We start from the raw sequence: 12,538 nt of genomic DNA on the forward strand, positions 1-12,538 counted from the left end.
ACCCGCTCTTTCATTAAAAAAAAATTCATCCCCCTCACTTTATACAGAGGGATTCATTATTAAAAACGCATTGGTCCAATTACATTAATTAAATGGTGATCAAGCTAATAACAGCCAGCCATTTGACAAAGTGTTAAAAGCGATGAGTAAAGTGTAAGTAAAGGTGCAAAAAATAGCCCAACAGTGGCAAAAAAAAGTGATCAAATTGGCCAAAAGTGGTCAAAAGTGGCAAAAGATTGACAAAAAAGAGGACGCAAGTAGAATGTAATAGCAAAAGGTAGCTTAAATGAGTAAAAATGTGGCAAAAAAACAAAACTGTATTAAGCAAAAGGTAGCTCATTTGGATGAATAGTGGCAAAAAATGGTTAAAGAATTGGCAAAAAAAATGGTTAAAGAATTGACAAAAATCTGAAAAAACTAAAAAAGTGTCATTTTTTTTTTAGAAAAAGACCAAAAATGGGAAGGAAGTTACAAAAAGGCCAAAGAAAAAAAACTAAAAAACCTTTTAAGGTTCTCTGGGTGAATAATAATTAAAATTGAGACATAAAAAGCTTTATCATGGTTTTAGTAAATTCATTTAATAAACTAAATTGGGATACCCTCACTTTTGAAATCACTGCTCCATCCTTGGTGGTACACTTAAACATATCTTGATTACTGGGACTGTACTTTTGCTGTTTAGAAAACATTTTCACACTTTTCAGGTAAAGCTGGTAAAGTTGTTGACTGATTACTGCTGACAACATTGTTCTGTAAATGAGATACAAGCAGACATACTCAAAAATATTCCTAGCAGTGTGGTAATGTAATCTAATTGCATCAGGATAAACTTAAAAGTGAACCAAGACCCTTGTGTTGAAGTGAAACGGCAAGTTGTCAGTATCATAAAAAGTCAGGTTTGTTTAAAAAGCATCAAATGAGATTATTGTGAAAGCCATCGAAAAACAGTTATATTCCAAAAACTATCCAGTTTCCAAAACCAATCATTTCTAAAATCTGCACAGGAGACTTAAAGCTGCTACCAACGATTAGATCAGTAGATGAAATTATAATCATCAATTAATCAAACATTGTTTACTCCAAAAAGAATGGAAAAAGAAAAAATGTTGCTCGAACATTTGTTGTGGTCTCCAGTGTAAACACCCTCTAATTGATTTTTTCCAAAAAGTTTTGTGCTTTCCATTGTTGGCTGTAAGAATGAAGTCCAAACACTTCTAGGCAAGACTTTGTTGTGCTGAGAAAAGCAGCACGCAACAGGGAGGAGGAAAATCAAACCAGAATGTAGAACCAGTGCATACTTTAGAGAAAAGTGAAATAATAATCTATAATCTTACAATCTAACAACTGCTGCAACTTTTTTTTTGTACAATAATGCCATTATTAATCTGAATGACTGAAATAGACACAAAACCAAAAAATAATCATATAATGGATTTTTTTTTTTTTTAAAGGAAACAGAAATTAAATTTACTCATATGGGAATCCTAGAAAACAAGGCTTTAGAGCTCCACTACCTCTTGAGAATTCACATTTCCCCTCAAAGCAGCGCACATAATGAAAAAGCATTACAGGAAAACAAACAACATATTACACAAGTGCCCTACCTGAGGGCCAGATTAGGGAAAGGACATTTTCTCTCTCGACTAAATAGACTATCACCACCCTTGTATAAAAGTGCTGATAAGAAACTCTCTCAACCCTCCCTCGACTCCCTGTAAAAGAGAAATAAAGCTAAATTAACTCATAAAAATGATGTTTATTGTCTGTAATCTTTTGATCGGAGTGACGATAGTTAGAGGTCACTGTAGATGTGACTCCACGATTTACATTTATTAGATATATACAGTTGTTAAAACAATATCCACATTTTCATGGCCAGCAATTACTCTTTGAATCGGTATATACACAATACATTGTGAGACAAACCTCCTTGCACTGTTATTTTGTGCTCTCTATCGCGTGAAGCATCTGTGTCCATCTGTGTGTGTGAGTGCCAGGGAGTGCAGAATTGAGTCCTGAGGCACGGCCCAACACGACTGTCTGCACCTTCATTCAAAAACAAACCCACAGCCCATTGTTCCCTCAACTCTCCAGTCACATGAAATACTCCTTTGGGTGCTCGGATACGTTGTGAGAGTCGGCCTGGTTGTTGAAAGAGAAATCTTGGCTGTCATCCTGTTTGACTCCCTTCACCTCCTGGTTACGATACGTCTCTTTTCTCCTGTAGAGGCATCTGGCAGTGATTGCTAGGCCAGTCACGACCGCAAAGATGACAACAGCAATGATGCCTGTAGGACACAGTGAATTCCGTCAGCGTGGTTAGTATTACTGTTAAAACATTTTTTAGGATGTTGATATTAACTTTGAAACAATGGTTCATATTAACAATACCCTCACCACCAACCTTATTTGAGGTCACAAAATATATATCTCCATGGAAAAGGTTAAGGCTATTTTTAATGTGACGCTCCATTGACTTACACAGAGTTTGCAGGGGTCAAAAGTTTTCATTACAGTTTTCCCAATTCTTAATACAATTTACATAATATACAAATATTTGAAGTGCCAAAAAACACAGTGACAAGGAAATTAAAAAAAACTGCAATATGAAATTAAAGGGTTCACAAAATAAAACCCATTAAAAAAGTTTGGAAGGACGGTAGCAGCGTGATGACATTTGACCCTCATATTTCCCGCTCAGTGCGCGCTTGTCTGGATATAAAGCGGTGGATTGAGTGGTGCTGTTCCAATCTACTCCCACCTCCCAGACACAATCCCCCAGCTGTCACGGGGAGTGTGCATGCATTCAGCATTCAGCAAAGGTAGAGTAACATTTTTAGAGAGTTTTAATTCCATAATCTACATTGTTGGATTTTTAAAGGCTTCTAATCCTTACGTTTTCCTTTATACTGTCCTAACTGTTGTCTAACTTAGTGATTTACAACTGCCAGCAAGTCTATCCCTCCATGTTAAAATCTATCTCACAGATTAAAGCACATGTATTGAGTGTGCTGAACATTTCAAGCTACATTTTGGATTGTAGCAGTTCATGTATGCTACAGCAGCAAAAATGAAGCAGAAAGCAGCCGCCGGCCTGATTTTATTATTAGTTACATTAAATGATGCGTCGATGCAATTTCAACAATATCAATTATGTTACTAATCATGTCTGCATGTCTGTTACACACATTGTGGTTGGCACAAATCTCAAGATGTTATATATATATATATATATATATATATATTTTTTTTTTTTTTTTTTTTTTGCCCGCCCAGAATCTCAAACTCCACCTATGTCCATTGGATGTATTCCATAAATAAACATTTGTGTAAAATAAGAATACTTATTCAACTTTAGCTATGGAAAAAGTGCCATATTCTTTTTCACGTCCCAAAGAACAGCACATATCTGTAGAAAAAACAACATTGATGTCAACCAAGCACATTTTATTGCTAATATCGGCTGATGACATCAACCATTTCTAATAAAATTGCATTTGAACTCTTTTTGGAAAATGAAAAGCAAAATTTGTCTGTTTGAAACTTTGTTAGCCTGAACTGCCAGAAAAATAATCTAAAGTAAACATGGTAAATTGTAATGGTAACCGTGGTTCAAAACCTAAAAAAATGTTTTTTTTCTTTCTAAAATGATGAATAAAACAATACAGTTTTACAGGCTATGGTAATAAGATACAAGCTTTAGTGAGCCATTGCACACCCTCAAACATTTTACATCATGCTACATCATTATGAAGCTCCCTACTGCCACCTACAGACATGAACAAGTATCTAATTACCCTCGTTATTGCTGCGTTCACACCGAATGCATCACAAAATGTTCGTGTGACCAGATTATATACAAAGTCAATGGGTAAATGCGTCCCAGAGGTGAAATCTTTCCTGTGCGGCGGTGTGGTCCGATCCGTGCGTCAAGATTCATATTCGCACAGTGGCAAGAGTTGAAAATATTGAACTACTACTACTGTTTCGCATGGCGAAAGCTAATCAGAGTCTTTGTTGACGATGACGTCAGGCCGTCAACATGGACACCGGTCTGTTCACCCATTCAACCATGGAGTAGAAGCTGTGTGTGACCACCTGGAGCTGTATGACACAGCCTTTATAACCGGGACCTGACTAGGAAGGATTAGACGTGGAGGAGAATCAGCGAGGAGGTGGTAGTAGCAGGTAAGAGTTCTCTCCGCAGAAGACGCATTCGGTTTGAACGCAGCATATGAACTGCTATAGACATTTTTAAGTTAAATAATTTTAGGGAAAAAAAAGAAAATAACACATCTTTAAACCAAGAGGGTAAATATGTAAAGTTTAACTTGACACCCCGGGACTAATTTGCTTTTGGAAAAAACGTGAGTGCAGCAACATAGTGGAAAACTGGTGTAATCGTACCTCCGACAAGGGCCGAGTCAGTCCTGATGGCATTGACTAAAGGCTGCCCCGATCCCTCAGAGCCAGACTGGTCTGCAAGAGAGGCAGAAAATGAAACAAAAACCGTAAGATGCTGCTGAAAATCATACATGCAAAGTCGAGTGAAGAAAACCAATTTGGTGAAGAACATGAAACAAGCCAGATGGAAAAACACAGGCAATGGGGGGCATTTTGAAAAAGAGTCATTCTATTGTCATTTAGCGTAGGCAGGGAATTGTTCATCAGCATTTCAGAACAACATTAAGATAAGATAAAACTTTATTGATCCCCCTCAATGGGGGAAATTTAGATGTTGCAGCAGCTCCAAAAAAAAAAACCCCAGGAAAACAGGAAATATTACCTCATCAAACAGTAATTAAATAAAGGAAGAAAAAATATAATATAATTTTATAATACAAGGCATAAACACTATGTACACTTTCACTCGTGGATCACGCATATACTAGACAAACATTAATAACTATGTACACTAGGGTGCATCAAATTTCAATGTTAAATTTTAATTTCAAAATATCAATTTGGCTGGCATTGCATGTTGTTCCAATTAACATAAAAATGACCTTTGCAAAGTTTTGAGGAATTCCATTGAGCTTTAGGGGTGCCACCTCACACATGAACTTTGGTGAAATTTCGAAAAATGTGCAATTTTTAGTCTAATTGCCAAATGGTTGACCTGGAAATGTTGAGGACAGTGAACTTTTATACAGTAACATGTTCTATAGGGTTATCAACATCAAAGTTGTTTGTTTGCCCTTTGGGCAACTTGGGCATTTCTCAGAATTCAACTTTCAAGATTCTCCTTCATTTTTCCTATGGATAAAATGAATGGAGGTCAATAGGACATGTTTACGTCACCTTACCCTGAATTTTGTACAGCAGTGATGGATTTCGGACACACATACACAGTTTAATTGACTTTAATGTTAGACACAAGGGGAGATACTGACACACTTAAAATAACAAACCTTTTCTAGTGGCTAACTCACTGGCAACTAACAGGGCCTAATGGTAAGACTGACAATAACTAAACGTCAAACTTAATTGCTCAGTCTGTGCCAGGGTCTGCTCCATGGAGCAACATCACCAGGGAGAAGGAGAGAGGAAATGGAACCTGAACTCTGAACCTAGCCATTGAGTCTCCCCCCAGATATGTCTCCCCACCCGCCACCAAAGAGTAACCGTACTATTCAGGGATTAGCTTGCGTTTGCAGCGGCGAAGGTTTGGCTGTTGGTTGCGGTCATGTTCAACTGCCTGCAGCACATTCTGCAGGTGCTGCTCCTTCCTTGCCACTGCGACAAAGTCGGAGGTGTGCTTAACGCCACGCTCGGCACAGTCATTGACAACGTTCAACCTTGTAGCCAGTGACACAACACTAGGTCGGCTAAGGATGTCATGTGGAATGAAGACGTTTGTTCCAGTCTTCTTATACTTGCGGGATAATTCGCCCTCAGATGGTGGATAGACTGTGTTAGTATCCTCCCCTGACTCCTCATCACTCTCCGACTCGAAGCTGGACATTGCCGTCATCTCCTCCAGCTCCTTTAGACAGCTGGACTGCCTTGCTGCTGCGGACGCTTGACGCTCCTCTCGCCGCTTCACCTTGAGTTGCAGCTTTTTGTCCAATACACCAAATGTGGCCACTCTGTCGGTCTTCATGCTGGCCAAGAAAGCCAGGTCTTCTGGGTTATCAATCAACTTTTCAACATTTGGGGGCCACAGCGGAAATGTGGCATCAAGTCTGGACTCCATTTTCTCCAATTGTTCTGCTGTAGTCTCACTGGAGCGCTTGGCCTGGGAGATCTTCCGCAGCTTGTTGTTAGCGTTGACTAAGTCTACCATTTTGTGGCACGCACGCTTGTCGCTCACCATTGGGATGTTGGCTTTCTTGTAAAATGGCCGCACCTGCTCCAGGACAACCCTGGCTGCCTCAAACTGCGATAACGCTCCATTTGCACCAGGTTTCTTGGCAAGCATGCAGCGTAAGATCTGACGACCAGTTGGAAGTTTGGCACCGGTGATGATAACATCATCACTGGTGATGCTGGGGCCCAGACCAAAGACCAGGCTGCGACTGCTAGTCTGGCAGGGAACAGTTGGTGAAGGCAGCATCTTAGGAGAGCTGGATCCTGGGGTGGGTTGTGTTGTGCAGTGCCTGAGAATGAAAAGGATACAAGCTCAAGGACAGTGTTTAAAATAATTTTATTTTGGTAGCACTTTACAATAATGGTACATCAATTAACTGAGTTAATGCTAAGATAATGCTATTAATGGATAGTTAATGCATAGTAAATGCCTATTTAGCATTAAGTAAGTGTTAATGCTTAGTTATTTACGGTTAGTTAATGCTTAGTTAACTAATGCTTAGTTAAGCACAAACTAAGCATGACAGTTAGTTAATGCTTAGTTTATGTTTATTAAGCATTTACTAACTGTTTATTAACAGTTAGGTAATGCTTATTAAGCCATTAACTAGCAGTAAATTAATGTACCCTTATTGTAATGTGTTACCTTTATGTTTTATTTTATTTAACCTTTGTTTAACCAGGAGAAGTCTAATTGAGATTAAAAATCTTTTTTACAAGAGTCCTGGCCAAAACAGGCAGCAGCACAGTTAAAGAGAGAACATATAAATAGAGTCACGCTCATATAAATAGAGTCAAATGTTATAACTATCATATCTTACCATACTTAATATCACTTAATTTGATAAACCATTCTTGCATAAGCCTCAACTTTTAGCTGTACATAGTCTAACTTCATCATAACTTGTCGTTACATCACTACCAGAGTAGCTAGCTGTGCTTGCAAATATACTTGTATTTAAAATGTTCATTTACTGTACCAACTACAATGCTACTCTAAATAAACATGAGACATATATACTCTGAATATGACATTGATATTAAGCTTAATAGCTTAGCAAACATAGATAGCTAACTGTGGTTAGCAAACTGTTGCTAGTTAACGTTAGCTAGATGTAATGAGCACCAAATGCCTATTAATATGACTTATGATAAATAAGTATACAAACACACAACTACAGATATGATATTAATGTGTAATAATACATACCCAACACAGAAAGATCACTTGAAACAGAAAGATCTCCTCAGTTTTCTTGAGCTGTAGTATTGTTTACCTCAGATCTCCATGGCGACCATTGAGCACTGTTAACCACTTTATCCAACAAAAACAGATGTGCGGTGGCACCCCTAAATCATCATGTACTGGAAAAATATTTTGCATGTGTTGTTTCTACATATATTGGAACACTTTTAGCACCCAGCCATATCAAGATTCAAGAATTGTGTTTTTTGATGCACCCTAATGTACACTTTGTACACTTTCACTTGTGGAAAGACAGATCAGAAAAAAACATATGCTGTGAGCAGCATTAATGAGACTGATAATTATTATACATTAAAGTCATGTAGTGATGCTGTTGAACAGTCTGACTGTAGATGGAATAAATGACCTAATAAAGGAACATTAAGACTTTATGGGAACATAACAAGTGCAAAGTAATGTCACTGGTAACTCCCTCTGAACTTCAGAATTATTATAGCATCACGTTTTCCATCATTAGTCTCTTTAACACGGTGTACAGAAACGATGAGTTGGTTTGCAACAAACAGTGATGAAAAAGGTACAATAGAGTCTAGCTAAACATACAGCTATAGTTAGATAAATTCATCATGCATTAAAAAAAACAAATGTCCTGAATCTGATGTAGGGGACATAGATGTATGGGTTATTTTAAGAGCAGGAACAATATCTGCAGTGCACCATGTTTTGGGAAATGCAACACAACATCCATAGCCTTAGGCAGAAACTCAATGTTGGACTTCCAACCAACACCACCCTCTGCACAACATCTATATTGATTAATTCTGGGGCTAACAGCGTAAGCAGCATTGTTGTTGGCACACACTGCACACTGATTTCTCTACTAAAAATCAGTTTGGAGAAATGTTAAATGATCTCAATATCATTCATTATTATTTGACACTCAGTTAAATTATTTAAAAAAGTAAGAACGTAAAAAGAATGGGGATAATATTCAACCAAACTCTCTCACACACAATGAAACAGGGTGTGAGGTGTGTTTTCAATGACTCCTCCAGCCCCTACCTGACAGGGTGCGTGAGTTCTCAGCAGCATGAGGGTTCGCTGATGCTGCAGAGCCACAGTTGGACTTCACTAAAGGTCCGCTGATGATGACGGGGCTGTTGTCCGGGTGGAGCAGAGCTGCTTTCAGAGGGCTGATGGTGTTGAAACAAACTGCTGACAGACAGCCGGTGAAACTGAGAGAGGCCAACCAGGCCAGGTCTGCATCCATGTCCTCAGATTCTGGAGAAACAAAGTTAGTTTAAAAAAAACTGTTTAATTTAGTTGTGTATGTATTTATTTATTTTAAGATTATTGTAGGATTTAGAAACATTTTAGATTTTACTAATGCAAAGAACTTTCACATATAATCTAAGGTCATCTAATGAAAATGCAACAAACAATTTTATAACCATGAGGCTAAAAGTATTTTAGTAGCATTTTAAACCGTACAAGTTAAACAAATGTTGTCTAACCTGACCTGAAGACAATGATGAACATTGTCTGTGTTTGTAATTGTGGATCATAAATATTGCTAAATGTATGATCAATAAAAATGTTTGGTTAAGTAATGATATAACTTCTGATATTATTTTATTTTGCCTATTAAGTACCTAGCTTGGTTAGAAAAGGTGCCTCAAGACTGAAAAATAATTTCAAAATAAAAATTCCAGTGGAAAGTAGCTTTTTAGACTAATTTAGCATGAAAATGGGTTCAGAGTTAAAAATGCCCACAAGGAAAACCATATTATTGCTTCCAGTTTTTTTCTTCTTAAATCCTGTTTGATAAAGCATTGCATGACTCAGGCTATAAATTAAGGATGCTACCCTGACCAAACATAATTATTTGGCCCCCTGCACTGAGTGTTATTGTTTCTTTTCAAACATGGGCCAACCTTCACAGTTGTCTCCTTATTGTACTCACTACCAATATATGTGCAACAGGGGTAATTTCAGATCATACTCCCTCCATACTCTGCTGGCCACCTCTGTGGTCAGATCACCCCGAGCAAGCCGACTTTAAGTAAACTGCAATGCAGGCAGATTGTTTTTGACTGGTGCTAGTTTTTTGTCGGAGGGGCAGGGCCACAATTGGTGGTTTGTGATGCAAGAAGCCACCAAAATGTCATAAACTACCATTTTCAGCCAATAGAAAAATGTTGATTGTAATAGCTGGGTTTTAACCCATAGAAGGAAGTCACTCTTAATTTTTTTACAACAAAATCTAAAGGATGTATTAAATGAGCTTTCAGCAAGCTTGAAAAATCAGTTCATGAAAGTTAGAGGAAAAGATTCCAACAAAGGCAGAGTTCTCTGTTCAGTGCAATGCTTGAACTTTGACTTATTGTTTAAAAGCTGGCTCACTCATTTGTGTCAGAAAATCATGACGTGCACCGAGGGCTTTATTGATTCGGCCTTACATTACCATCTTATTAGAAGCACCGGTGACAGCTCTAATTAGTCTGCACGTATAACCTCAGCCCAACAGAGCAGACAAGCTGTCAATTCCTCAGCCCTGAAATTTACATCATCACTGCATATGATGGATGTCAATTCTCCACCTCTGTGTTCATTTTATTGGCTACAATCCCCTCATCAGTCATCTCTGCTCCTTCACAGCAGCTGTGAGAGCTGGGATGGCTGCAGCAAACAGCTGCATCAGACGAATGAGAGGTGACACATCTGCATGTCAATGAGAGCAGCGGGAAACATTACCACAGCCTGAGAGAGCTCACACACTTATCACTCCTTCACCTCCTTCCACCTCTCGAGTGTCTACGAATCCTCTTTGAGTTCATTAGTTAAACTAATAGATGGTTGCTTTGGAGACAAACAATTAGAAAACCTCTGGCTGTTGTTTGACAGAGAGCAGGGCTGATCACATTCTGGCACAGCAGGGCTGAAAACCATTTAGATAATGTGGTTGTCAAGTGTGACAACCACATACTGTATAAACGGATTGACTTGTTCTCATGAATAATAATAATTAGTATTATGAATCCATTTGCTATCCTAGCAAAATTGCATAGGTCACATCTTAAAAACCTAGCTTTTCATCTGTGTTTGTGAGATCAAATACTTTGTGTGGGTCTCATTACTATTAAATGTGTTTTATTACTATTGTTTGTGGTTGCCGCAGCGCGATTAAAATTGAGCCGGCCAATTAGTTGAATAGTTAAGTACTTAAAAAGAATAAATGCACACTTTATGGATATGACATACTCAAATATCATCCCCCACCACACCACTTTATCGCCATTAGAATTTTGATGCACCTCAATCAGTAGTTTTAAAATTGCTCATATAAACGGATACATACAGTATACATCAGATTAGGTCAGAGTTATTAGTTTTAACAAGGACACTTTCTCACATGATGCAAACTATAATAAGACAAAATGCAAATGCACGAAAACAAACATTAGGATGAAAACAAATGATTACAATTAATGAAGAAAAATGACACAGAAATGCTCTGAAAGAATGATCCAAAACTACTCAATATTTAAAGATAAGAATCAAGATCAAGGCTACACAAGGACATGATAACCAAGAAAACACACAGGCTGATTTATTCAGTTCCAGTGGGGATGACATTGTTGAACAACAACATTGGCGCCGTTGTCTCAGTTTATAACAATCACGAGAAAACAAGTGAAGGATTTAATTAGTCTGATAGTCCTCTGGACAAAGACCAATAAACTTTGGCAATATTAGCAGATGGATAAACCATTGGTTTTATTGATTCCTGGTGCAGAGCCTGTTTTGCTTAGTTGTATGAATTTGTAAAGCTTTGCTTTACAAGGTTGGAAAAAAAGATATCTAGAATACATAATGCTGCGTATCACGCATCTATGGAAAAAGACTAACTTTTTAAGAAGAGAAAAATAAAGAATTTCTAACATATCAGAAGGGTTTCCTCCTGCTTTAGGATCTGATTAATTAAAGACTTAAGCTAAGCTATGTATATACTACTAACTAAAAGCTTTCTTGAGCTGAGATTCAGAGGTCCAACATGGGCGAGTAGTTTGTAACAAAGTTGTGCTCTTTCCTTACTGTGGATTTTGCCCAAAACCAGCGCCTTGATGCCATTAAACTCTTCATCAGATGTGAGGTTGAACTCCTCTCTGACATTTTGGTCAATCTGAAAACAAAAACAACATTTTTTTAAGGACTTTTTCTTTGTCATCAATACGTTAACGTTTGATTTCAGAGGTTGTTGCAGAAAATGTCTTTCAACTTTCGTAGCAGGGACTTTCAATAAGCCTATAACGAACCCCATTCTGTGCACACCTTTGGAAATACTTGCAGGAATCTTTCTCCAGCCTAAAGTCTTACTGTCTTCTTCTTTACAGCTAAAGAAACAAAAGCTCAGTGTGATGAAGCTGATAAGATTAGCTGCAGCTCATATTTCAGAAACCTGACAAAGTGAATCAGGAGGCCGTACTCATGCAAGACGAGGTCACCTTGTTTGTTATCTCGTACTTTAGATAATTAAACAAACACACCACTGCTGGGGCCTGCTTCAATAAATCATCTTGGGCTGTTGTTAACAAGAACTGAGATTGAGATCCACGTATGATTAAGGTGAGCTTTTATCTGTAGTTCTTTAAGAACATCCATCCAAAGCTTCAGCCGGCCGGCACGCTGACCAGATTGGAGAATATCTGCAAAGAGATCTGGAGAAGGACTCATAGAGGCTGCAGAGGAGGTAAAAGGCAGCTAACTAATAAAGCCAGGTTGAAACAGCGGAGGCTTATGGACAAAAAAACGCTTAAAACCAAATATCCCCTCGGTTACTATGGGCAACGTGAGGTCAACGTGAGGTTGCTGGCAAACAAGATGGAGGAGCTTACAACGCTAGGCCGGAGTCAAAGGAGGTATTGGGAGTGCAGTTTAAAGTGCTTTACGGAGTCATGGCTACACCAGGACATTCCTGACGATAAAGTTATCATCGAGGACTTTCAGGGTGCAATCATACAG

At 38.2% G+C, this 12,538-nt stretch overlaps 1 protein-coding gene across 2 annotated transcripts in view; it reads right to left on the reverse strand.

Annotated features, from left to right (window-relative positions):
• Window positions 1-474: 474 nt before the first annotated feature.
• LOC114479095 (contactin-associated protein-like 4) overlaps window positions 475-12,538 on the reverse strand; it is a 141,995-nt gene continuing 129,931 nt past the window's right edge. For both annotated transcript variants that reach the window (XM_028472560.1, XM_028472559.1), the window contains exons 21-24: window positions 11,612-11,699; window positions 8,579-8,797; window positions 4,408-4,479; window positions 475-2,288 (exon numbers count right to left, since the gene is read on the reverse strand). In XM_028472560.1, coding sequence (XP_028328361.1) covers window positions 2,095-2,288; window positions 4,408-4,479; window positions 8,579-8,797; window positions 11,612-11,699 — 573 coding nt within the window. In that variant the 3' untranslated portion in view covers window positions 475-2,094. The remainder of the gene's footprint in view (window positions 2,289-4,407; window positions 4,480-8,578; window positions 8,798-11,611; window positions 11,700-12,538) is intronic.

Source organism: Gouania willdenowi, chromosome 17 (assembly GCF_900634775.1).
Source record: "Gouania willdenowi chromosome 17, fGouWil2.1, whole genome shotgun sequence".
NCBI classification, from domain to species: Eukaryota; Metazoa; Chordata; class Actinopteri; order Blenniiformes; family Gobiesocidae; genus Gouania; species Gouania willdenowi.